The following is a 24,841-nucleotide window of genomic DNA, read 5'->3' as shown; positions in this document are numbered from 1 at the left end:
AAACGACATTGGCTCAAACTACATCTCCAGAAACTACTTCTCTGAGGACTACTTCCAGTGAATCCACACCCTCAGTTAGTTCAACAGGAATTGTATTGGAAACATCCACACCTGTTATGACAACTGCTATGAAATCAACCTCAGTTTTGACTACACCTAGCTTAACATCTGTTGAAACTACATTAGCTCAAACTACATCTGCAAAAAGTACTACCCTAGGCAGCACTTCAGCAGAAACGTCTCCCAAAGGAACTACTGCTGAAATGACGTCCTCAGTTAGTTCAACAGGAATTTCAATGGAAACATCAACACCTGTTATGACAACTGCTATAAAAACAACCTCAGTTTTGACTACACCTAGCTTAACATCTGTTGAAACTACATTGGCCCAAACTACATCTCCAGAAACTACTTCTCTGAGGACTACTTCCAGTGAATCCACACCCTCAGTTAGTTCAACAGGAATTGTATTGGAAACATCCACACCTGTTATGACAACTGCTATGAAATCAACCTCAGTTTTGACTACACCTAGCTTAACATCTGTTGAAACTACATTAGCTCAAACTACATCTGCAAAAAGTACTACCCTAGGCAGCACTTCAGCAGAAACGTCTCCCAAAGGAACTACTGCTGAAATGACGTCCTCAGTTAGTTCAACTGGAATTTCAATGGAAACATCAACACCTGTTATGACAACTGCTATAAAAAACTCAGATTTGACTACACCTAGCTTAACATCTGTTGAAACTACATTAGCTCAAACTACATCTGCAAAAAGTACTACCCTAGGCAGCACTTCAGCAGAAACGTCTCCCAAAGGAACTACTGCTGAAATGACGTCTTCAGTTAGTTCAACAGGAATTTCAATGGAAACATCAACACCTGTTATGACAACTGCTATAAAAACAACCTCAGTTTTGACTACACCTAGCTTAACATCTGTTGAAACTACTTGGGCTCAAACAACATCTCCAGAAACTACTTCTCTGAGGACTACTTCCAGTGAATCCACACCCTCAGTTAGTTCAACAGGAATTATATTGGAAACATCAACACCTGTTATGACAACTGCTATGAAAACAACCTCAGTTTTGACTACACCTAGCTTAACATCTGTTGAAACTACATTAGCTCAAACTACATCTGCAAAAAGTACTACCCTAGGCAGCACTTCAGCAGAAACGTCTCCCAAAAGAACTACTGCTGAAATGACGTCCTCAGTTAGTTCAACAGGAATTTCAATGGAAACATCAACACCTGTTATGACAACTGCTATAAAAACAACCTCAGTTTTGACTACACCTAGCTTAACATCTGTTGAAACTACATTGGCTCAAACTACATCTCCAGAAACTACTTCTCTGAGGACTACTTCCAGTGAATCCACACCCTCAGTTAGTTCAACAGGAATTGTATTGGAAACATCCACACCTGTTATGACAACTGCTATGAAATCAACCTCAGTTTTGACTACACCTAGCTTAACATCTGTTGAAACTACATTAGCTCAAACTACATCTGCAAAAAGTACTACCCTAGGCAGCACTTCAGCAGAAACGTCTCCCAAAGGAACTACTGCTGAAATGACGTCTTCAGTTAGTTCAACTGGAATTTCAATGGAAACATCAACACCTGTTATGACAACTGCTATAAAAACCTCAGTTTTGACTACACCTAGCTTAACATCTGTTGAAACTACATTGGCTCAAACTACATCTCCAGAAACTACTTCTCTGAGGACTACTTCCAGTGAATCCACACCCTCAGTTAGTTCAACAGGATTTATATTGGAAACATCAACACCTGTTATGACAACTGCTATGAAAACAACCTCAGTTTTGACTACACCTAGCTTAACATCTGTTGAAACTACATTAGCTCAAACTACATCTGCAAAAAGTACTACCCTAGGCAGCACTTCAGCAGAAACGTCTCCCAAAGGAACTACTGCTGAAATGACGTCTTCAGTTAGTTCAACAGGAATTTCAATGGAAACATCAACACCTGTTATGACAACTGCTATAAAAACCTCAGTTTTGACTACACCTAGCTTAACATCTGTTGAAACTACATTGGCTCAAACTACATCTCCAGAAACTGCTTCTCTGAGGACTACTTCCAGTGAATCCACACCCTCAGTTAGTTCAACAGAAATTGTATTGGAAACAACAACACCTGTTATGACAACTGCTATGAAAACAACCTCTGTTTTGACTACACCTAGCTTAACATCTGTTGAAACTACATTGGCTCAAACTACATCTCCAGAAACTACTTCTCTGAGGACTACTTCCAGTGAATCCACACCCTCAGTTAGTTCAACAGAAATTGTATTGGAAACAACAACACCTGTTATGACAACTGCTATGAAAACAACCTCTGTTTTGACTACACCTAGCTTAACATCTGTTGAAACTACATTGGCTCAAACTACATCTCCAGAAACTACTTCTCTGAGGACTACTTCCAGTGAATCCACACCCTCAGTTAGTTCAACAGAAATTGTATTGGAAACAACAACACCTGTTATGACAACTGCTATGAAAACAACCTCAGATTTGACTACACCTAGCTTAACATCTGTTGAAACTACATTGGCTCAAACTACATCTCCAGAAACTGCTTCTCTGAGGACTACTTCCAGTGAATCCACACCCTCAGTTAGTTCAACAGGAATTTCAATGGAAACATCAACACCTGTTATGACAACTGCTATAAAAACCTCAGTTTTGGCCACACCTAGCTTAACATCTGTTGAAACTACATTGGCTCAAACTACATCTGCAAAAAGTACTACCCTAGGCAGCACTTCAGCAGAAACGTCTCCCAAAGGAACTACTGCTGAAATGACGTCATCAGTTAGTTCAACAGGAATTTCAATGGAAACATCAACACCTGTTATGACAACTGCTATAAAAACAACCTCAGTTTTGACTACACCTAGCTTAACATCTGTTGAAACTACTTGGGCTCAAACAACATCTCCAGAAACTACTTCTCTGAGGACTACTTCCAGTGAATCCACACCCTCAGTTAGTTCAACAGGAATTATATTGGAAACATCAACACCTGTTATGACAACTGCTATGAAAACAACCTCAGTTTTAACTACACCTAGCTTAACATCTGTTGAAACTACATTAGCTCAAACTACATCTGCAAAAAGTACTACCCTAGGCAGCACTTCAGCAGAAACGTCTCCCAAAGGAACTACTGCTGAAATGACGTCCTCAGTTAGTTCAACCGGAATTTCAATGGAAACATCAACACCTGTTATGACAACTGCTATGAAAACAACCTCAGTTTTGACTACACCTACCTTAACATCTGTTGAAACTACATTAGCTCAAACTACATCTGCAAAAAGTACTACCCTAGGCAGCACTTCAGCAGAAACGTCTCCCAAAGGAACTACTGCTGAAATGACGTCATCAGTTAGTTCAACAGGAATTTCAATGGAAACATCAACACCTGTTATGACAACTGCTATAAAAACCTCAGTTTTGGCCACACCTAGCTTAACATCTGTTGAAACTACATTGGCTCAAACTACATCTGCAAAAAGTACTACCCTAGGCAGCACTTCAGCAGAAACGTCTCCCAAAGGAACTACTGCTGAAATGACGTCATCAGTTAGTTCAACAGGAATTTCAATGGAAACATCAACACCTGTTATGACAACTGCTATGAAAACAACCTCAGTTTTGACTACACCTAGCTTAACATCTGTTGAAACTACATTGGCTCAAACTACATCTGCAAAAAGTACTACCCTAGGCAGCACTTCAGCAGAAACGTCTCCCAAAGGAACTACTGCTGAAATGACGTCCTCAGTTAGTTCAACAGGAATTTCAATGGAAACATCAACACCTGTTATGACAACTGCTATAAAAACAACCTCAGTTTTGACTACACCTAGCTTAACATCTGTTGAAACTACATTGGCCCAAACTACATCTCCAGAAACTACTTCTCTGAGGACTACTTCCAGTGAATCCACACCCTCAGTTAGTTCAACAGGAATTGTATTGGAAACATCCACACCTGTTATGACAACTGCTATGAAATCAACCTCAGTTTTGACTACACCTAGCTTAACATCTGTTGAAACTACAATAGCTCAAACTACATCTGCAAAAAGTACTACCCTAGGCAGCACTTCAGCAGAAACGTCTCCCAAAGGAACTACTGCTGAAATGACGTCCTCAGTTAGTTCAACAGGAATTTCAATGGAAACATCAACACCTGTTATGACAACTGCTATAAAAACAACCTCAGTTTTGACTACACCTAGCTTAACATCTGTTGAAACGACATTGGCTCAAACTACATCTCCAGAAACTACTTCTCTGAGGACTACTTCCAGTGAATCCACACCCTCAGTTAGTTCAACAGGAATTGTATTGGAAACATCCACACCTGTTATGACAACTGCTATGAAATCAACCTCAGTTTTGACTACACCTAGCTTAACATCTGTTGAAACTACATTAGCTCAAACTACATCTGCAAAAAGTACTACCCTAGGCAGCACTTCAGCAGAAACGTCTCCCAAAGGAACTACTGCTGAAATGACGTCCTCAGTTAGTTCAACTGGAATTTCAATGGAAACATCAACACCTGTTATGACAACTGCTATAAAAACCTCAGATTTGACTACACCTAGCTTAACATCTGTTGAAACTACATTAGCTCAAACTACATCTGCAAAAAGTACTACCCTAGGCAGCACTTCAGCAGAAACGTCTCCCAAAGGAACTACTGCTGAAATGACGTCTTCAGTTAGTTCAACAGGAATTTCAATGGAAACATCAACACCTGTTATGACATCTGCTATAAAAACAATCTCAGTTTTGACTACACCTAGCTTAACATCTGTTGAAACTACTTGGGCTCAAACAACATCTCCAGAAACTACTTCTCTGAGGACTACTTCCAGTGAATCCACACCCTCAGTTAGTTCAACAGGAATTATATTGGAAACATCAACACCTGTTATGACAACTGCTATGAAAACAACCTCAGTTTTGACTACACCTAGCTTAACATCTGTTGAAACTACATTAACTCAAACTACATCTGCAAAAAGTACTACCCTAGGCAGCACTTCAGCAGAAACGTCTCCCAAAGGAACTATTGCTGAAATGACGTCCTCAGTTAGTTCAACAGGAATTTCAATGGAAACATCAACACCTGTTATGACAACTGCTATGAAAACAACCTCAGTTTTGACTACACCTACCTTAACATCTGTTGAAACTACATTAGCTCAAACTACATCTGCAAAAAGTACTACCCTAGGCAGCACTTCAGCAGAAACGTCTCCCAAAGGAACTACTGCTGAAATGACGTCATCAGTTAGTTCAACAGGAATTTCAATGGAAACATCAACACCTGTTATGACAACTGCTATAAAAACAACCTCAGTTTTGACTACACCTAGCTTAACATCTGTTGAAACTACATTAGCTCAAACTACATCTCCAGAAACTACTTCTCTGAGGACTACTTCCAGTGAATCCACACCCTCAGTTAGTTCAACAGGAATTGTATTGGAAACATCAACACCTGTTATGACAACTGCTATGAAATCAACCTCAGTTTTGACTACACCTAGCTTAACATCTGTTGAAACTACATTAGCTCAAACTACATCTGCAAAAAGTACTACCCTAGGCAGCACTTCAGCAGAAACGTCTCCCAAAGGAACTACTGCTGAAATGACGTCTTCAGTTAGTTCAACTGGAATTTCAATGGAAACATCAACACCTGTTATGACAACTGCTATAAAAACCTCAGTTTTGACTACACCTAGCTTAACATCTGTTGAAACTACTTGGGCTCAAACAACATCTCCAGAAACTACTTCTCTGAGGACTACTTCCAGTGAATCCACACCCTCAGTTAGTTCAACAGGATTTATATTGGAAACATCAACACCTGTTATGACAACTGCTATGAAAACAACCTCAGTTTTGACTACATCTAGCTTAACATCTGTTGAAACTACATTGGCCCAAACTACATCTCCAGAAACTACTACTCTGAGAACTACTTCCAGTCAATCCACACCCTCAGTTAGGTCAACAGGAATTGTATTGGAAACATCAACACCTGTTATGACAACTGCTATAAAAACCTCAGTTTTGACTACACCTAGCTTAACATCTGTTGAAACTACATTGGCTCAAACTACATCTCCAGAAACTACTTTTCTGAGGACTACTTCCAGTGAATCCACACCCTCAGTTAGTTCAACAGGAATTTCATTGGAAGCATCAACACCTGTTATAACAACTGCTATGAATACAACCTCAGTTTTGACTACACCTAGCTTAACATCTGTTGAAACTACATTAGCTCAAACTACATCTGCAAAAAGTACTACCCTAGGCAGCACTTCAGCAGAAACGTCTCCCAAAGGAACTACTGCTGAAATGACGTCCTCAGTTAGTTCAACAGGAATTTCAATGGAAACATCAACACCTGTTATGACAACTGCTATGAAAACAACCTCAGTTTTGACTACACCTACCTTAACATCTGTTGAAACTACATTGGCTCAAACTACATCTGCAAAAAGTACTACCCTAGGCAGCACTTCAGCAGAAACGTCTCCCAAAGGAACTACTGCTGAAATGACGTCCTCAGTTAGTTCAACAGGAATTTCAATGGAAACATCAACACCTGTTATGACAACTGTTATAAAAACAACCTCAGTTTTGACTACACCTAGCTTAACATCTGGTGAAACTACATTGGCTCAAACTACATCTCCAGAAACTACTTCTCTGAGGACTACTTCCAGTGAATCCACACCCTCAGTTAGTTCAACAGAAATCGTATTGGAAACATCAACACCTGTTATGACAACTGCTATGAAAACAACCTCAGTTTTGACTACACCTAGCTTAAAATCTGTTGAAACTACATTGGCTCAAACTACATCTACATTGGCTCAAACTACATCTCCAGAAACTACTTCTCTGAGGACTACTTACAGTGAATCCACACCCTCAGTCAGTTCAACAGGAATTGTATTTGAAACAACACCTGTTATTACAACTGCTGTGAAAACAATTTCAGATTTTACTACACCTAGCTTAACATCTGTTGAAACTACATTGGCTCAAACTACATCTACATTAGCTCAAACTACATCTCCAGAAACTACTTCTCTGAGGACTACTTCCAGTGAATCCACACACTCAGTTAGTTCAACAGGAATTGTATTGGAAACATCAACACCTGTTATGACAACTGCTATGAAAACAACCTCAGTTTTGACTACACCTAGCTTAACATCTGTTGAAACTACATTGGCCCAAACTACATCTCCAGAAACTACTACTCTGAGGACTACTTCCAGTCAATCCACACCCTCAGTTAGGTCAACAGGAATTGTATTGGAAACATCAACACCTGTCATGACAACTGCTTTGAAAACAACCTCAGTTTTGACTCCACCTAGCTTAACATCTGTTGAAACTACATTGGCTCAAACTACATCTGCGAAAAGTACTACCCTAGGCAGCACTTCAGCAGAAACGTCTCCCAAAGGAACTACTGCTGAAATGACGTCCTCAGTTAGTTCAACAGGAGTTTTAATTGAAACATCAACACCTGTTATTACAACTGCTTTGAAAACAACCTCAGTTTTGACTCCACCTAGCTTAACATCTGTTGAAACTACATTGGCTCAAACTACATCTGCGAAAAGTACTACCCTAGGCAGCACTTCAGCAGAAACGTCTCCCAATGGAACTACTGCTGAAATGACGTCCTCAGTTAGTTCAAAAGGAATTGTGTTGGAAACATCAACACCTGTTATTACAACTGCTGTGAAAACAACCTCAGTTTTGACTACACCTAGCTTAACATCTGTTGAAACTACATTGGCCCAAACTACATCTCCAGAAACTACTTCTCTGAGGACTACTTCCAGTGAATCCACACCCTCAGTTAGTTCAACAGGATTTATATTGGAAACATCAACACCTGTTATGACAACTGCTATGAAAACAACCTCAGTTTTGACTACATCTAGCTTAACATCTGTTGAAACTACATTGGCCCAAACTACATCTCCAGAAACTACTACTCTGAGAACTACTTCCAGTCAATCCACACCCTCAGTTAGGTCAACAGGAATTGTATTGGAAACATCAACACCTGTTATGACAACTGCTATAAAAACCTCAGTTTTGACTACACCTAGCTTAACATCTGTTGAAACTACATTGGCTCAAACTACATCTCCAGAAACTACTTTTCTGAGGACTACTTCCAGTGAATCCACACCCTCAGTTAGTTCAACAGGAATTTCATTGGAAGCATCAACACCTGTTATAACAACTGCTTTGAAAACAACCTCAGCGTTGACTACACGTAGCTTAACATCTGTTGAAACTACATTGGCTCAAACTACATCTGCAAAAAGTACTACCTTAGGCAGCACTTCAGCAGAAACGTCTCCCAAAGGAACTACTGCTGAAATGACGTCCTCAGTTAGTTCAACAGGAATTTCAATGGAAACATCAACACCTGTTATGACAACTGCTGTGAAAACCTCAGTTTTGACTACACCTAGCTTAACATCTGTTGAAACTACATTGGCTCAAACTACATCTCCAGAAACTACTTTTCTGAGGACTACTTCCAGTCAATCCACACATTCAGTTAGGTCAACAGAAAATGTATTGGAAACATCAACACCTGTCATGACAACTGCTTTGAAAACAACCTCAGCTTTGACTACACCTAGCTTATCATCTGTTGAAACTACATTGGCTCAAACTACATCTGCAAAAAGTACTACCCTAAGTAGCACTTCAGCAGAAACGTCTCCCGAAAGAACTACTGCTGAAATGACGTCCTCAGTTAGTTCAACAGGAATTTCAATGGAAACATCAACACCTGTTATGACAACTGCTATAAAAACAACCTCAGTTTTGACTACACCTAGCTTAACATCTGTTGAAACTACATTGGCCCAAACTACATCTCCAGAAACTACTACTCTGAGGACTACTTCCAGTCAATCCACACCCTCAGTTAGGTCAACAGGAATTGTATTGGAAACATCAACACCTGTCATGACAACTGCTTTGAAAACAACCTCAGTTTTGACTCCACCTAGCTTAACATCTGTTGAAACTACATTGGCTCAAACTACATCTGCGAAAAGTACTACCCTAGGCAGCACTTCAGCAGAAACGTCTCCCAAAGGAACTACTGCTGAAATGACGTCCTCAGTTAGTTCAACAGGAATTTCAATGGAAACATCAACACCTGTTATGACAACTGCTATAAAAACAACCTCAGTTTTGACTACACCTAGCTTAACATCTGTTGAAACTACATTGGCCCAAACTACATCTCCAGAAACTACTACTCTGAGAACTACTTCCAGTCAATCCACACCCTCAGTTAGGTCAACAGGAATTGTATTGGAAACATCAACACCTGTCATGACAACTGCTTTGAAAACAACCTCAGTTTTGACTCCACCTAGCTTAACATCTGTTGAAACTACATTGGCTCAAACTACATCTGCGAAAAGTACTACCCTAGGCATCACTTCAGCAGAAACGTCTCCCAAAGGAACTACTGCTGAAATGACGTCCTCAGTTAGTTCAACAGGAGTTTCAATTGAAACATCAACACCTGTTATTACAACTGCTTTGAAAACAACCTCAGCTTTGACTACACCTAGCTTAACATCTGTTGAAACTACATTGGCTCAAACTACATCTCCAGAAACTACTTCTCTGAGGACTACTTCCAGTCAATCCACACCCTCAGTTAGTTCAACAGGAATTGTATTGGAAACATCAACACCTGTTATTACAACTGCTTTGAAAACAACCTCAGCTTTGACTACACCTGGCTTAACATCTGTTGAAACTACGTTGGTTCAAACTACATCTGCAGAAAGTACTACCCTAGTCAGCACTTCAGCAGAAACGTCTCCCAAAGGAACTACTGCTGAAATGACGTCCTCAGTTAGTTCAACAGGAATTGTGTTGGAAACATCAACACCTGTTATTACAACTGCTATAAAAACAACCTCAGATTTGACTACACCTAGCTTAACATCTGTTGAAACTACATTGGCTCAAACTACATCTCCAGAAACTACTTTTCTGAGGACTACTTCCAGACAATCCACACCCTCAGTAAGTTCAACAGGAATTGTATTGGAAACATCAACACCTGTTATTACAACTGCTTTGAAAACAACCTCAGCTTTGACTACACCTAGCTTAACATCTGTTGAAACTACGTTGGCTCAAACTACATCTGCAATAAAAATTACCCTAGGCAGCACTTCAGCAGAAACGTCTCCCAAAGGAACTACTGCTGAAATGACGTCCTCCGTTAGTTCAACAGGAATTTCAATGGAAACATCAACACCTGTTATGACAAATGCTATAAAAACAACCTCAGTTTTGACTACACCTAGCTTAACATCTGTTGAAACTACATTGGCTCAAACTACATCTCCAGAAACTACTTCTCTGGGGACTACTTCCAGTCAATCCACACCCTCAGTTAGTTCAACAGGAATTGTATTGGAAACATCAACACCTGTTATTACAACTGCTTTGAAAACAACCTCAGCTTTGACTACACCTAGCTTAACATCTGTTGAAACTACATTGGCTCAAACTACATCTCCAGAATCTACTTCTCTGAGGACTACTTCCAGCCAATCCACACCCTCAGTTAGGTCAACAGAAATTGTATTGGAAACATCAACACCTGTCATGACAACTGCTATGAAAACAACCTCAGTTTTGACTCCACCTAGCTTAACATCTGTTGAAACCACATTGGCTCAAACTACAAATCCAGAAACTACTTTTCTGAGGACTACTTCCAGTCAATCCACACCATCAGTTAGGTCAACAGAAAATGTAATGGAAACATCAACACCTGTCATGACAACTGCTTTGAAAACAACCTCAGATTTGACTACACCTAGATTAACATCTGTTGAAACTACATTGGCTCAAACTACATCTCCAGAAACTACTTCTCTGAGGACTACTTCCAGTCAATCCACACCCTCAGTTAGGTCAACAGAAAATGTATTGGAAACATCAACACCTGTTATGACAACTGCTATGAAAACAACCTCAGTTTTGACTCCACCTAGCTTAACATCTGTTGAAACCACATTGGCTCAAACTACAAATCCAGAAACTACTTTTCTGAGGACTACTTCCAGTCAATCCACACCATCAGTTAGGTCAACAGAAAATGTAATGGAAACATCAACACCTGTCATGACAACTGCTTTGAAAACAACCTCAGCTTTGACTACACCTAGCTTAACATCTGTTGAAACTACATTGGCTCAAACTACATCTACCTTGGCTCAATCTACATCTCCAGAAACTACTTCTCTGAGGACTACTTCCAGTCAATCCACACCCTCAGTTAGGTCAACAGAAAATGTATTGGAAACATCAACACCTGTTATTACAACTGCTTTGAAAACAACCTCAGCTTTGACTACACCTAGCTTAACATCTGTTGAAACTACATTGGCTCAAACTACATCTACATTGGCTCAATCTACATCTCCAGAAACTACTTCTCTGAGGACTACTTCCAGTCAATCCACACCCTCAGTTAGGTCAACAGAAAATGTATTGGAAACATCAACACCTGTCATGACAACTGCTTTGAAAACAACCTCAGCTTTGACTACACCTAGCTTAACATCTGTTGAAACTACATTGGCTCAAACTACATCTGCAAAAAAAACTACCCTAGGCAGCACTTCAGCAGAAACGTCTCCCAAAGGACCTACTGCTGAAATGACGTCCTCAGTTAGTTCAACAGAAATTGTATTAGAAACATCAACACCTGTTATGACAACTGCTATGAAAACAACCTCAGTTTTGACTCCACCTAGCTTAACATCTGTTGAAACTACATTGGCTCAAACTACATCTGCAAAAAAAACTACCCTAGTCAGCACTTCAGCAGAAATGTTTCCCATAGGAACTACTGCTGAAATGACGTCCTCAGGTAGTTCAACAGAAATTGTATTGGAAACATCAACATCTGTTATGACAACTGCTATGAAAACAACCTCAGTTTTGACTACACCTAGCTTAACATCTGTTGAAACTACATTGGCTCAAACTACATATCCAGAAACTACTTCTCTGAGGACTACTTCCAGTCAATCCACACCCTCAGTTAGGTCAACAGACATTGTATTGGAAACATCAACATCTGTCATGACAACTGCTTTGAAAACAACCTCAGATTTGACTGCACCTAGCTTAACATCTGTTGAAACTACATTAGCTCAAACTACATCTCCAGAAACTACTTCTCTGAGGACTACTTCCAGACAATCCACACCCTCAGTTAGTTCAACAGGAATTGTATTGGAAACATCAACACCTGTTATTACAACTGCTTTGAAAACAACCTCAGCTTTGACTACACCTGGCTTAAAATCTGTTAAAACTACGTTGGTTCAAACTACATCTGCAGAAAGTACTACCCTAGTCAGCACTTCAGCAGAAACGTCTCCCAAAGGAACTACTGCTGAAATGACGTCCTCAGTTAGTTCAACAGGAATTGTGTTGGAAATATCAACACCTGTTATTACAACTGCTATAAAAACAACCTCAGTTTTGACTACACCTAGCTTAACATCTGTTGAAACTACATTGGCTCAAACTACATCTCCAGTAACTACTTTTCTGAGGACTACTTCGAGTCAATCCACACATTCAGTTAGGTCAACAGAAAATGTATTGGAAACATCAACACCTGTCATGACAACTGCTTTGAAAACAACCTCAGCTTTGACTACACCTAGCTTAACATCTGTTGAAACTACATTGGCTCAAACTACATCTGCAAAAAGTACTACCCTAGGCAGCACTTCAGCAGAAACGTCTCCCAAAGGAACTACTGCTGAAATGACGTCCTCAGTTAGTTCAACAGGAATTTCAATGGAAACATCAACACCTGTTATGACAACTGCTATAAAAACAACCTCAGTTTTGACCACACCTAGCTTAACATCTGTTGAAACTACATTGGCTCAAACTACATCTCCAGAAACTACTACTCTGAGGACTACTTCCAGTGAATCCACACCCTCAGTTAGTTCAACAGGAATTGTATTGGAAACATCAACACCTGTTATGACAACTGCTATGAATACAACCTCAGTTTTGACTACACCTAGCTTAACATCTGTTGAAACTACATTAGCTCAAACTACATCTGCAAAAAGTACTACCCTAGGCAGCACTTCAGCAGAAACGTCTCCCAAAGGAACTACTGCTGAAATGACGTCCTCGGTTAGTTCAACAGGAATTTCAATGGAAACATCAACACCTGTTATGACAACTGCTGTGAAAACAACCTCAGTTTTGACTACACCTAGCTTAACATCTGTTGAAACTACATTTGCTCAAACTACATCTCCAGACACTACTTCTCTAAGGACTTCTTCCAGTCAATCCACACCCTTAGTTAGTTCAACAGGAATTGTATTGGAAACATCAACACCTGTTATTACAACTGCTTTGAAAACAACCTCAGCTTTGACTACACCTGGCTTAACATCTGTTGAAACTATGTTGGTTCAAACTACATCTGCAGAAAGTACTACCCTAGTCAGCACTTTAGCAGAAACGTATCCCAAAGGAACTACTGCTGAAATGACGTCCTCAGTTAGTTCAACAGGAATTTCAATGGAAACATCAACACCTGTTATGACAACTGCTATAAAAACAACCTCAGTTTTGACCACACCTAGCTTAACATCTGTTGAAACTACATTGGCTCAAACTACATCTCCAGAAACTACTTCTCTGAGGACTACTTCCAGTGAATCCACACCCTCAGTTAGTTCAACAGGAATTGTATTGGAAACATCAACACCTGTTATGACAACTGCTATGAAAACAACCTCAGTTTTGACTACACCTAGCTTACCATCTGTTAAAACTACATTAGCTCAAACTACATTTGCAAAAAGTACTACCCTAGGCAGCACTTCAGCAGAAACGTCTCCCAAAGGAACTACTGCTGAAATGACGTCCTCGGTTAGTTCAACAGGAATTTCAATGGAAACATCAACACCTGTTATGACAACTGCTATAAAAACAACCTCAGATTTGACTACACCTAGCTTAACATCTGTTGAAACTACATTGACTCAAACTACATCTCCAGAAACTACTTCTCTGAGGACTACTTCCAGTCAATCCACACCCTCAGTTAGGTCAACAGAAAATGTATTGGAAACTTCAACACCTGTCATGACAACTGCTTTGAAAACAACCTCAGATTTGACTACACCTAGCTTAACATCTGTTGAAACTACATTGGCTCAAACTAGATCTCCAGAAACTACTTCTCAGAGGACTACTTCCAGTCAATCCACACCCTCAGTTAGGTCAACAGAAAATGTATTGGAGACATCAACACCTGTCATGACAACTGCTTTGAAAACAACCTCAGATTTGACTACGCCTAGCTTAACATCTGTTGAAACTACATTGGCTCAAACTACATCTCCAGAAACTACTTCTCTGAGGACTACTTTCAGTCAATCCACACCCTCAGTTAGGTCAACAGAAAATGTATTGGAAACATCAACACCTGTCATGACAACTGCTTTGAAAACAACCTCAGCTTTGACTACACCTAGCTTAACATCTGTTAAAACTACATTGGCTCAAACTACATCTACATTGGCTCAAACTACATCTCCAGAAACTACTTCTCTGAGGACTACTTCCAGTGAATCCACATCCTCAGTTAGTTCAACAGGAATTGTATTGGAAACATCAACACCTGTTATTACAACTGCTTTGAAAACAACCTCAGCTTTGACTACACCTAGCTTAACATCTGTTGAAACTACATTGGCTCAAACTACATCTACATTGGCTCAAACTACATCTCCAGAAACTACTTCACTGAGGACTACTTCCAGTGAATCCACACCCTCCGTTAGTTCAACAGAATATGTATTGGAAACATCAACACCTGTCATGACAACTGCTTTGAAAACAACCTCAGCTTTGACTACACCTAGCTTAACATCTGTTGAAACTACATTGGCTCAAACTACATCTGCAAAAAAAACTACCCTAGGCAGCACTTCAGCAGAAACGTCTCCCAAAGGACCTACTGCTGAAATGACGTCTTCAGTTAGTTCAACAGAAATTGTATTAGAAACATCAACACCTGTTATGACAACTGCTATGAAAACAACCTCAGTTTTGACTACACCTAGCTTAACATCTGTTGAAACTACATTGGCTCAAACTACATCTCCAGAAACTACTTCTCTGAGGACTACTTCCGGTCAATCCACACCATCAGTTAGGTCAACATACATTGTATTGGAAACATCAACACCTGTCATGACAACTGCTTTGAAAACAACCTCAGCTTTGACTGCACCTAGCTTAACATCTGTTGAAACTACATTGGCTCAAACTACATCTACAATGGCTCAAACTACATCTCCAGAAACTACTTCTCTGAGGACTACTTCCAGACAATCCACACCCTCAGTTAGTTCAACAGGAATTGTATTGGAAACATCAACACCTGTTATTACAACTGCTTTGAAAACAACCTCAGCTTTGACTACACCTGGCTTAACATCTGTTGAAACTACGTTGGTTCAAACTACATCTGCAGAAAGTACTACCCTAGTCAGCACTTCAGCAGAAACGTCTCCCAAAGGAACTACTGCTGAAATGACGTCCTCAGTTAGTTCAACAGGAATTGTATTGGAAACATCAACACCTGTTATTACAACTGCTTTGAAAACAACCTCAGCTTTGACTACACCTAGCTTAATATCTGTTGAAACTACATTGGCTCAAACTACATCTGCAAAAAGTACTACCCTAGGCAGCACTTCAGCAGAAACGTCTCCCAAAGGAACTACTGCTGAAATGACGTCCTCAGTTAGTTCAACAGGAATTTCAATGGAAACATCAACACCTGTTATGACAACTGCTATAAAAACAACCTCAGTTTTGACTACACCTAGCTTAACATCTGTTGAAACTACATTGGCTCAAACTACATCTCCAGAAACTACTACTCTGAGGACTACTTCCAGTGAATCCACACCCTCAGTTAGTTCAACAGGAATTGTATTGGAAACATCAACACCTGTTATGACAACTGCTATAAAAACAACCTCAGTTTTGACTACACCTAGCTTAACATCTGTTGAAACTACATTGGCTCAAACTACATCTCCAGAAACTACTTCTCTGAGGACTACTTCCAGTCAATCCACACCCTCAGTTAGTTCAACAGGAATTGTATTGGAAACATCAACACCTGTTATTACAACTGCTTTGAAAACAACCTCAGATTTGACTACACCTAGCTTAACATCTGTTGAAACTACATTGGCTCAAACTAAATCTCCAGAAACTACTTTTCTGAGGACTACTTCCAGTCAATCCACACCCTCAGTTAGTTCAACAGGAATTGTGTTGGAAATATCAACACCTGTTATTACAACTGCTATAAAAACAACCTCAGATTTGACTACACCTAGCTTAACATCTGTTGAAACTACATTGGCTCAAACTACATCTCCAGAAACTACTTTTCTGAGGACTACTTCCAGTCAATCCACACCCTCAGTTAGTTCAACAGAAAATGTATTGGAAACATCAACACCTGTCATGACAACTGCTTTGAAAACAACCTCAGCTTTGACTACACCTAGCTTAACATCTGTTGAAACTACATTGGCTCAAACTACATCTGCAAAAAGTACTACCCTAGGCAGCACTTCAGCAGAAACGTCTCCCAAAGGAACTACTGCTGAAATGACGTCCTCAGTTAGTTCAACAGGAATTGTATTGGAAACATCAACACCTGTTATGACAACTGCTATGAAAACAACCTCAGTTTTGACTACACCTAGCTTAACATCTGTTGAAACTACATTAGCTCAAACTACATCTGCAAAAAGTACTACCCTAGGCAGCACTTCAGCAGAAACGTCTCCCAAAGGAACTACTGCTGAAATGACGTCCTCAGTTAGTTCAACAGGAATTTCAATGGAAACATCAACACCTGTTATGACAACTGCTATAAAAACAACCTCAGTTTTGACTACACCTAGCTTAACATCTGTTGAAACTACATTGGCTCAAACTACATCTCCAGAAACTACTTCTCTGAGGACTACTTCCAGTCAATCCACACCCTCAGTTAGTTCAACAGGAATTGTATTGGAAACATCAACACCTGTTATTACAACTGCTTTGAAAACAACCTCAGCTTTGACTACACCTAGCTTAACATCTGTTGAAACTACATTGGCTCAAACTAAATCTCCAGAAACTACTTTTCTGAGGACTACTTCCAGTCAATCCACACCATCAGTTAGGTCAACAGACATTGTATTGGAAACTTCAACACCTGTCATGACAACTGCTTTGAAAACAACCTCAGCTTTGACTGCACCTAGCTTAACATCTGTTGAAACTACATTGGCTCAAACTACATCTCCAGAAACTACTTCTCTGAGGACTACTTCCAGACAATCCACACCCTCAGTTAGTTCAACAGGAATTGTATTGGAAACATCAACACCTGTTATTACAACTGCTGTGAAAACAACCTCACATTTGACTACACCTAGCTTAACATCTGTTGAAACTACATTGGCTCAAACTACATCTACATTGGCTCAAAATACATCTCCAGAAACTACTTCTCTGAGGACTACTTCCAGTGAATCCACATCCTCAGTTAGTTCAACAGGAATTGTATTGGAAACATCAACACCTGTTATTACAACTGCTGTGAAAACAACCTCAGTTTTGACTACACCTAGCTTAACATCTGTTGAAACTACATTGGCTCAAACTACATCTACATTGGCTCAAACTACATCTCCAGAAACTACTTCTCTGAGGACTACTTCCAGTGAATCCACATCCTCAGTTAGTTCAACAGGAATTGTATTGGAAACATCAACACCTGTTATTACAACTGCTGTGAAAACAACCTCAGTTTTGACTACACCTAGCTTAACATCTGTTGAAACTACATTGGCTCAAACTACATCTCCAGAAACGACTTCACTGAGGACTACTTCCAGTGAATCCACACCCTCCGTTAGTTCAACAGAATATGTATTGGAAACATCAACACCTGTTATTACAACTGCTTTGAAAACAACCTCAGCTTTGACTACACCTAGCTTAACATCTGTTGAAACTACGTTGGTTCAAACTACATCTGCAGAAAGTACTACCCTAGTCAGCACTTCAGCAGAAACGTCTCCCAAAGGAACTACTGCTGAAATGACGTCCTCAGTTAGTTCAACAGGAATTGTGTTGGAAACATCAACACCTGTTATTACAACTGCTATAAAAACAACCTCAGATTTGACTACACCTAGCTTAACATCTGTTGAAACTACATTGGCTCAAACTACATCTCCAGAAACTACTTTTCTGAGGACTACTTCCAGTCAATCCACACATTCAGTTAGGTCAACAGAAAATGTATTGGATACATCAACACCTGTCATGACAACTGCTTTGAAAACAACCTCAGCTTTGACTACACCTAGCTTAACATCTGTTGAAACTACATTGGCTCAAACTACATCTGCAAAAAGTACTACCCTAGGCAGCACTTCAGCAGAAACGTCTCCCAAAGGAACTACTGCCAAAATGACGTCCTCAGTTAGTTCAACAGGAATTTCAATGGAAACATCAACACCTGTTATGACAACTGCTATAAAAACAACCTCAGTTTTGACTACACCTAGCTTAACATCTGTTGAAACTACATTGGCTCAAACTACATCTCCAGAAACGACTTCTCTGAGGACTACTTTCAGTCAATCCACATCCTCAGTTACTTCAACAGGAATTGTATTGGAAACATCAACACCTGTTATTACAACGGCTGCGAAAACAACCTCAGTTTTGACTACACCTAGCTTAACATCTGTTGAAACTACTTTGGCTCAAACTACATCTGCAAAAAGTACTACCTTAGGCAGCACTTCAGCAGAAACGTCTCCCATAGGAACTACTACTGAAACAAAGCCATCAATTAGTTCAATAGGAAGTTTAATGGAACAATCCACTTCTGTATTGACCAACCTCAGTTTTGACTACTCCTCAGTTTTGTTTATGAAAACAACCTCAGTTTTAACTACACCTAGCTTAACATCTGTTGAAACTACATTGGCTCAAACTACATCTCCAGAAACTACTTCTCTGAGGACTACTTCCAGCCAATCCACACCCTCAGTTAGGTCAACAGAAAATGTATTGGAAACATCAACACCTGTCATGACAACTGCTTTGAAAACAACCTCTGCTTTGACTACACCTAGCTTAACATCTGTTGAAACCACATTGACTCAAACTACATCTCCAGAAACTACTTTTCTGAGGACTACTTCCAGTCAATCCACACCCTCAGTTAGGTCAACAGAAAATGTATTGGAAACATCAACACCTGTCATGACAACTGCTTTGAAAACAACCTCAGCTTTAACTACACCTAGCTTAACATCTGTTGAAACTACATTGGCTCAAACTACATCTCCAGAAACTACTTCACTGAGGACTACTTCCAGTGAATCCACACCCTCCGTTAGTTCAACAGAATATGTATTGGAAACATCAACACCTGTCATGACAACTGCTTTGAAAACAACCTCAGCTTTGACTACACCTAGCTTAACATCTGTTGAAACTACTTTGGCTCAAACTACATCTGCAAAAAGTACTACCTTAGGCAGCACTTCAGCAGAAACGTCTCCCATAGGAACTACTACTGAAACAAAGCCATCAATAAGTTCAATAGGAAGTTTAATGGAACAATCCACTTCTGTATTGACCAACCTCAGTTTTGACTACTCCTCAGTTTTGTTTATGAAAACAACCTCAGTTTTAACTACACCTAGCTTAACATCTGTTGAAACCACATTGACTCAAACTACATCTCCAGAAACTACTTTTCTGAGGACTACTTCCAGTGAATCCACACCCTCCGTTAGTTCAACAGAATATGTATTGGAAACATCAACACCTGTCATGACAACTGCTTTGAAAACAACCTCAGCTTTGACTACACCTAGCTTAACATCTGTTGAAACTACATTGGCTCAAACTACATCTGCAAAAAAAACTACCCTAGGCAGCACTTCAGCAGAAACGTCTCCCAAAGGACCTACTGCTGAAATGACGTCTTCAGTTAGTTCAACAGAAATTGTATTAGAAACATCAACACCTGTTATGACAACTGCTATGAAAACAACCTCAGTTTTGACTACACCTAGCTTAACATCTGTTGAAACTACATTGGCTCAAACTACATCTCCAGAAACTACTTCTCTGAGGACTACTTCCGGTCAATCCACACCATCAGTTAGGTCAACATACATTGTATTGGAAACATCAACACCTGTCATGACAACTGCTTTGAAAACAACCTCAGCTTTGACTGCACCTAGCTTAACATCTGTTGAAACTACATTGGCTCAAACTACATCTACAATGGCTCAAACTACATCTCCAGAAACTACTTCTCTGAGGACTACTTCCAGACAATCCACACCCTCAGTTAGTTCAACAGGAATTGTATTGGAAACATCAACACCTGTTATTACAACTGCTTTGAAAACAACCTCAGCTTTGACTACACCTGGCTTAACATCTGTTGAAACTACGTTGGTTCAAACTACATCTGCAGAAAGTACTACCCTAGTCAGCACTTCAGCAGAAACGTCTCCCAAAGGAACTACTGCTGAAATGACGTCCTCAGTTAGTTCAACAGGAATTGTATTGGAAACATCAACACCTGTTATTACAACTGCTTTGAAAACAACCTCAGCTTTGACTACACCTAGCTTAATATCTGTTGAAACTACATTGGCTCAAACTACATCTGCAAAAAGTACTACCCTAGGCAGCACTTCAGCAGAAACGTCTCCCAAAGGAACTACTGCTGAAATGACGTCCTCAGTTAGTTCAACAGGAATTTCAATGGAAACATCAACACCTGTTATGACAACTGCTATAAAAACAACCTCAGTTTTGACTACACCTAGCTTAACATCTGTTGAAACTACATTGGCTCAAACTACATCTCCAGAAACTACTACTCTGAGGACTACTTCCAGTGAATCCACACCCTCAGTTAGTTCAACAGGAATTGTATTGGAAACATCAACACCTGTTATGACAACTGCTATAAAAACAACCTCAGTTTTGACTACACCTAGCTTAACATCTGTTGAAACTACATTGGCTCAAACTACATCTCCAGAAACTACTTCTCTGAGGACTACTTCCAGTCAATCCACACCCTCAGTTAGTTCAACAGGAATTGTATTGGAAACATCAACACCTGTTATTACAACTGCTTTGAAAACAACCTCAGATTTGACTACACCTAGCTTAACATCTGTTGAAACTACATTGGCTCAAACTAAATCTCCAGAAACTACTTTTCTGAGGACTACTTCCAGTCAATCCACACCCTCAGTTAGTTCAACAGGAATTGTGTTGGAAATATCAACACCTGTTATTACAACTGCTATAAAAACAACCTCAGATTTGACTACACCTAGCTTAACATCTGTTGAAACTACATTGGCTCAAACTACATCTCCAGAAACTACTTTTCTGAGGACTACTTCCAGTCAATCCACACCCTCAGTTAGTTCAACAGAAAATGTATTGGAAACATCAACACCTGTCATGACAACTGCTTTGAAAACAACCTCAGCTTTGACTACACCTAGCTTAACATCTGTTGAAACTACATTGGCTCAAACTACATCTGCAAAAAGTACTACCCTAGGCAGCACTTCAGCAGAAACGTCTCCCAAAGGAACTACTGCTGAAATGACGTCCTCAGTTAGTTCAACAGGAATTGTATTGGAAACATCAACACCTGTTATGACAACTGCTATGAAAACAACCTCAGTTTTGACTACACCTAGCTTAACATCTGTTGAAACTACATTAGCTCAAACTACATCTGCAAAAAGTACTACCCTAGGCAGCACTTCAGCAGAAACGTCTCCCAAAGGAACTACTGCTGAAATGACGTCCTCAGTTAGTTCAACAGGAATTTCAATGGAAACATCAACACCTGTTATGACAACTGCTATAAAAACAACCTCAGTTTTGACTACACCTAGCTTAACATCTGTTGAAACTACATTGGCTCAAACTACATCTCCAGAAACTACTTCTCTGAGGACTACTTCCAGTCAATCCACACCCTCAGTTAGTTCAACAGGAATTGTATTGGAAACATCAACACCTGTTATTACAACTGCTTTGAAAACAACCTCAGCTTTGACTACACCTAGCTTAACATCTGTTGAAACTACATTGGCTCAAACTAAATCTCCAGAAACTACTTTTCTGAGGACTACTTCCAGTCAATCCACACCATCAGTTAGGTCAACAGACATTGTATTGGAAACTTCAACACCTGTCATGACAACTGCTTTGAAAACAACCTCAGCTTTGACTGCACCTAGCTTAACATCTGTTGAAACTACATTGGCTCAAACTACATCTCCAGAAACTACTTCTCTGAGGACTACTTCCAGACAATCCACACCCTCAGTTAGTTCAACAGGAATTGTATTGGAAACATCAACACCTGTTATTACAACTGCTGTGAAAACAACCTCACATTTGACTACACCTAGCTTAACATCTGTTGAAACTACATTGGCTCAAACTACATCTACATTGGCTCAAAATACATCTCCAGAAACTACTTCTCTGAGGACTACTTCCAGTGAATCCACATCCTCAGTTAGTTCAACAGGAATTGTATTGGAAACATCAACACCTGTTATTACAACTGCTGTGAAAACAACCTCAGTTTTGACTACACCTAGCTTAACATCTGTTGAAACTACATTGGCTCAAACTACATCTACATTGGCTCAAACTACATCTCCAGAAACTACTTCTCTGAGGACTACTTCCAGTGAATCCACATCCTCAGTTAGTTCAACAGGAATTGTATTGGAAACATCAACACCTGTTATTACAACTGCTGTGAAAACAACCTCAGTTTTGACTACACCTAGCTTAACATCTGTTGAAACTACATTGGCTCAAACTACATCTCCAGAAACGACTTCACTGAGGACTACTTCCAGTGAATCCACACCCTCCGTTAGTTCAACAGAATATGTATTGGAAACATCAACACCTGTTATTACAACTGCTTTGAAAACAACCTCAGCTTTGACTACACCTAGCTTAACATCTGTTGAAACTACGTTGGTTCAAACTACATCTGCAGAAAGTACTACCCTAGTCAGCACTTCAGCAGAAACGTCTCCCAAAGGAACTACTGCTGAAATGACGTCCTCAGTTAGTTCAACAGGAATTGTGTTGGAAACATCAACACCTGTTATTACAACTGCTATAAAAACAACCTCAGATTTGACTACACCTAGCTTAACATCTGTTGAAACTACATTGGCTCAAACTACATCTCCAGAAACTACTTTTCTGAGGACTACTTCCAGTCAATCCACACATTCAGTTAGGTCAACAGAAAATGTATTGGATACATCAACACCTGTCATGACAACTGCTTTGAAAACAACCTCAGCTTTGACTACACCTAGCTTAACATCTGTTGAAACTACATTGGCTCAAACTACATCTGCAAAAAGTACTACCCTAGGCAGCACTTCAGCAGAAACGTCTCCCAAAGGAACTACTGCCAAAATGACGTCCTCAGTTAGTTCAACAGGAATTTCAATGGAAACATCAACACCTGTTATGACAACTGCTATAAAAACAACCTCAGTTTTGACTACACCTAGCTTAACATCTGTTGAAACTACATTGGCTCAAACTACATCTCCAGAAACGACTTCTCTGAGGACTACTTTCAGTCAATCCACATCCTCAGTTACTTCAACAGGAATTGTATTGGAAACATCAACACCTGTTATTACAACGGCTGCGAAAACAACCTCAGTTTTGACTACACCTAGCTTAACATCTGTTGAAACTACTTTGGCTCAAACTACATCTGCAAAAAGTACTACCTTAGGCAGCACTTCAGCAGAAACGTCTCCCATAGGAACTACTACTGAAACAAAGCCATCAATTAGTTCAATAGGAAGTTTAATGGAACAATCCACTTCTGTATTGACCAACCTCAGTTTTGACTACTCCTCAGTTTTGTTTATGAAAACAACCTCAGTTTTAACTACACCTAGCTTAACATCTGTTGAAACTACATTGGCTCAAACTACATCTCCAGAAACTACTTCTCTGAGGACTACTTCCAGCCAATCCACACCCTCAGTTAGGTCAACAGAAAATGTATTGGAAACATCAACACCTGTCATGACAACTGCTTTGAAAACAACCTCTGCTTTGACTACACCTAGCTTAACATCTGTTGAAACCACATTGACTCAAACTACATCTCCAGAAACTACTTTTCTGAGGACTACTTCCAGTGAATCCACACCCTCCGTTAGTTCAACAGAATATGTATTGGAAACATCAACACCTGTCATGACAACTGCTTTGAAAACAACCTCAGCTTTGACTACACCTAGCTTAACATCTGTTGAAACTACTTTGGCTCAAACTACATCTGCAAAAAGTACTACCTTAGGCAGCACTTCAGCAGAAACGTCTCCCATAGGAACTACTACTGAAACAAAGCCATCAATAAGTTCAATAGGAAGTTTAATGGAACAATCCACTTCTGTATTGACCAACCTCAGTTTTGACTACTCCTCAGTTTTGTTTATGAAAACAACATC

At 39.8% G+C, this 24,841-nt stretch overlaps 2 protein-coding genes across 2 annotated transcripts; both read left to right on the top strand.

The window, feature by feature from the left end:
* Positions 1-503: 503 nt before the first annotated feature.
* On the top strand, positions 504-14,446 carry LOC148971036 (uncharacterized). The gene is made up of 8 exons (XM_089122485.1): positions 504-638; positions 995-1,005; positions 1,109-1,223; positions 1,866-1,949; positions 2,412-2,459; positions 2,607-2,865; positions 2,992-3,074; positions 14,390-14,446. Exons 1-8 carry the CDS (start codon positions 504-506, stop codon positions 14,444-14,446), a joined length of 792 nt encoding a protein of 263 aa, XP_088978611.1.
* Positions 14,447-17,217: 2,771 nt separating this feature from the next.
* Positions 17,218-24,055, top strand: LOC148971035 (uncharacterized). The gene is made up of 2 exons (XM_089122484.1): positions 17,218-21,035; positions 23,954-24,055. Exons 1-2 carry the CDS (start codon positions 17,466-17,468, stop codon positions 24,053-24,055), a joined length of 3,672 nt encoding a protein of 1,223 aa, XP_088978610.1. The 5' UTR covers positions 17,218-17,465.
* The last annotated feature ends 786 nt before the right edge of the window (positions 24,056-24,841 follow it).

Source organism: Pimephales promelas, chromosome 17, assembly GCF_988280905.1.
Source record: "Pimephales promelas chromosome 17, fPimPro1.hap1.1, whole genome shotgun sequence".
Lineage (NCBI taxonomy): Eukaryota > Metazoa > Chordata > Actinopteri > Cypriniformes > Leuciscidae > Pimephales > Pimephales promelas.
Note: the sequence above shows the minus strand (reverse complement) of the source record. Positions and strands in the feature narration are given on the sequence as shown.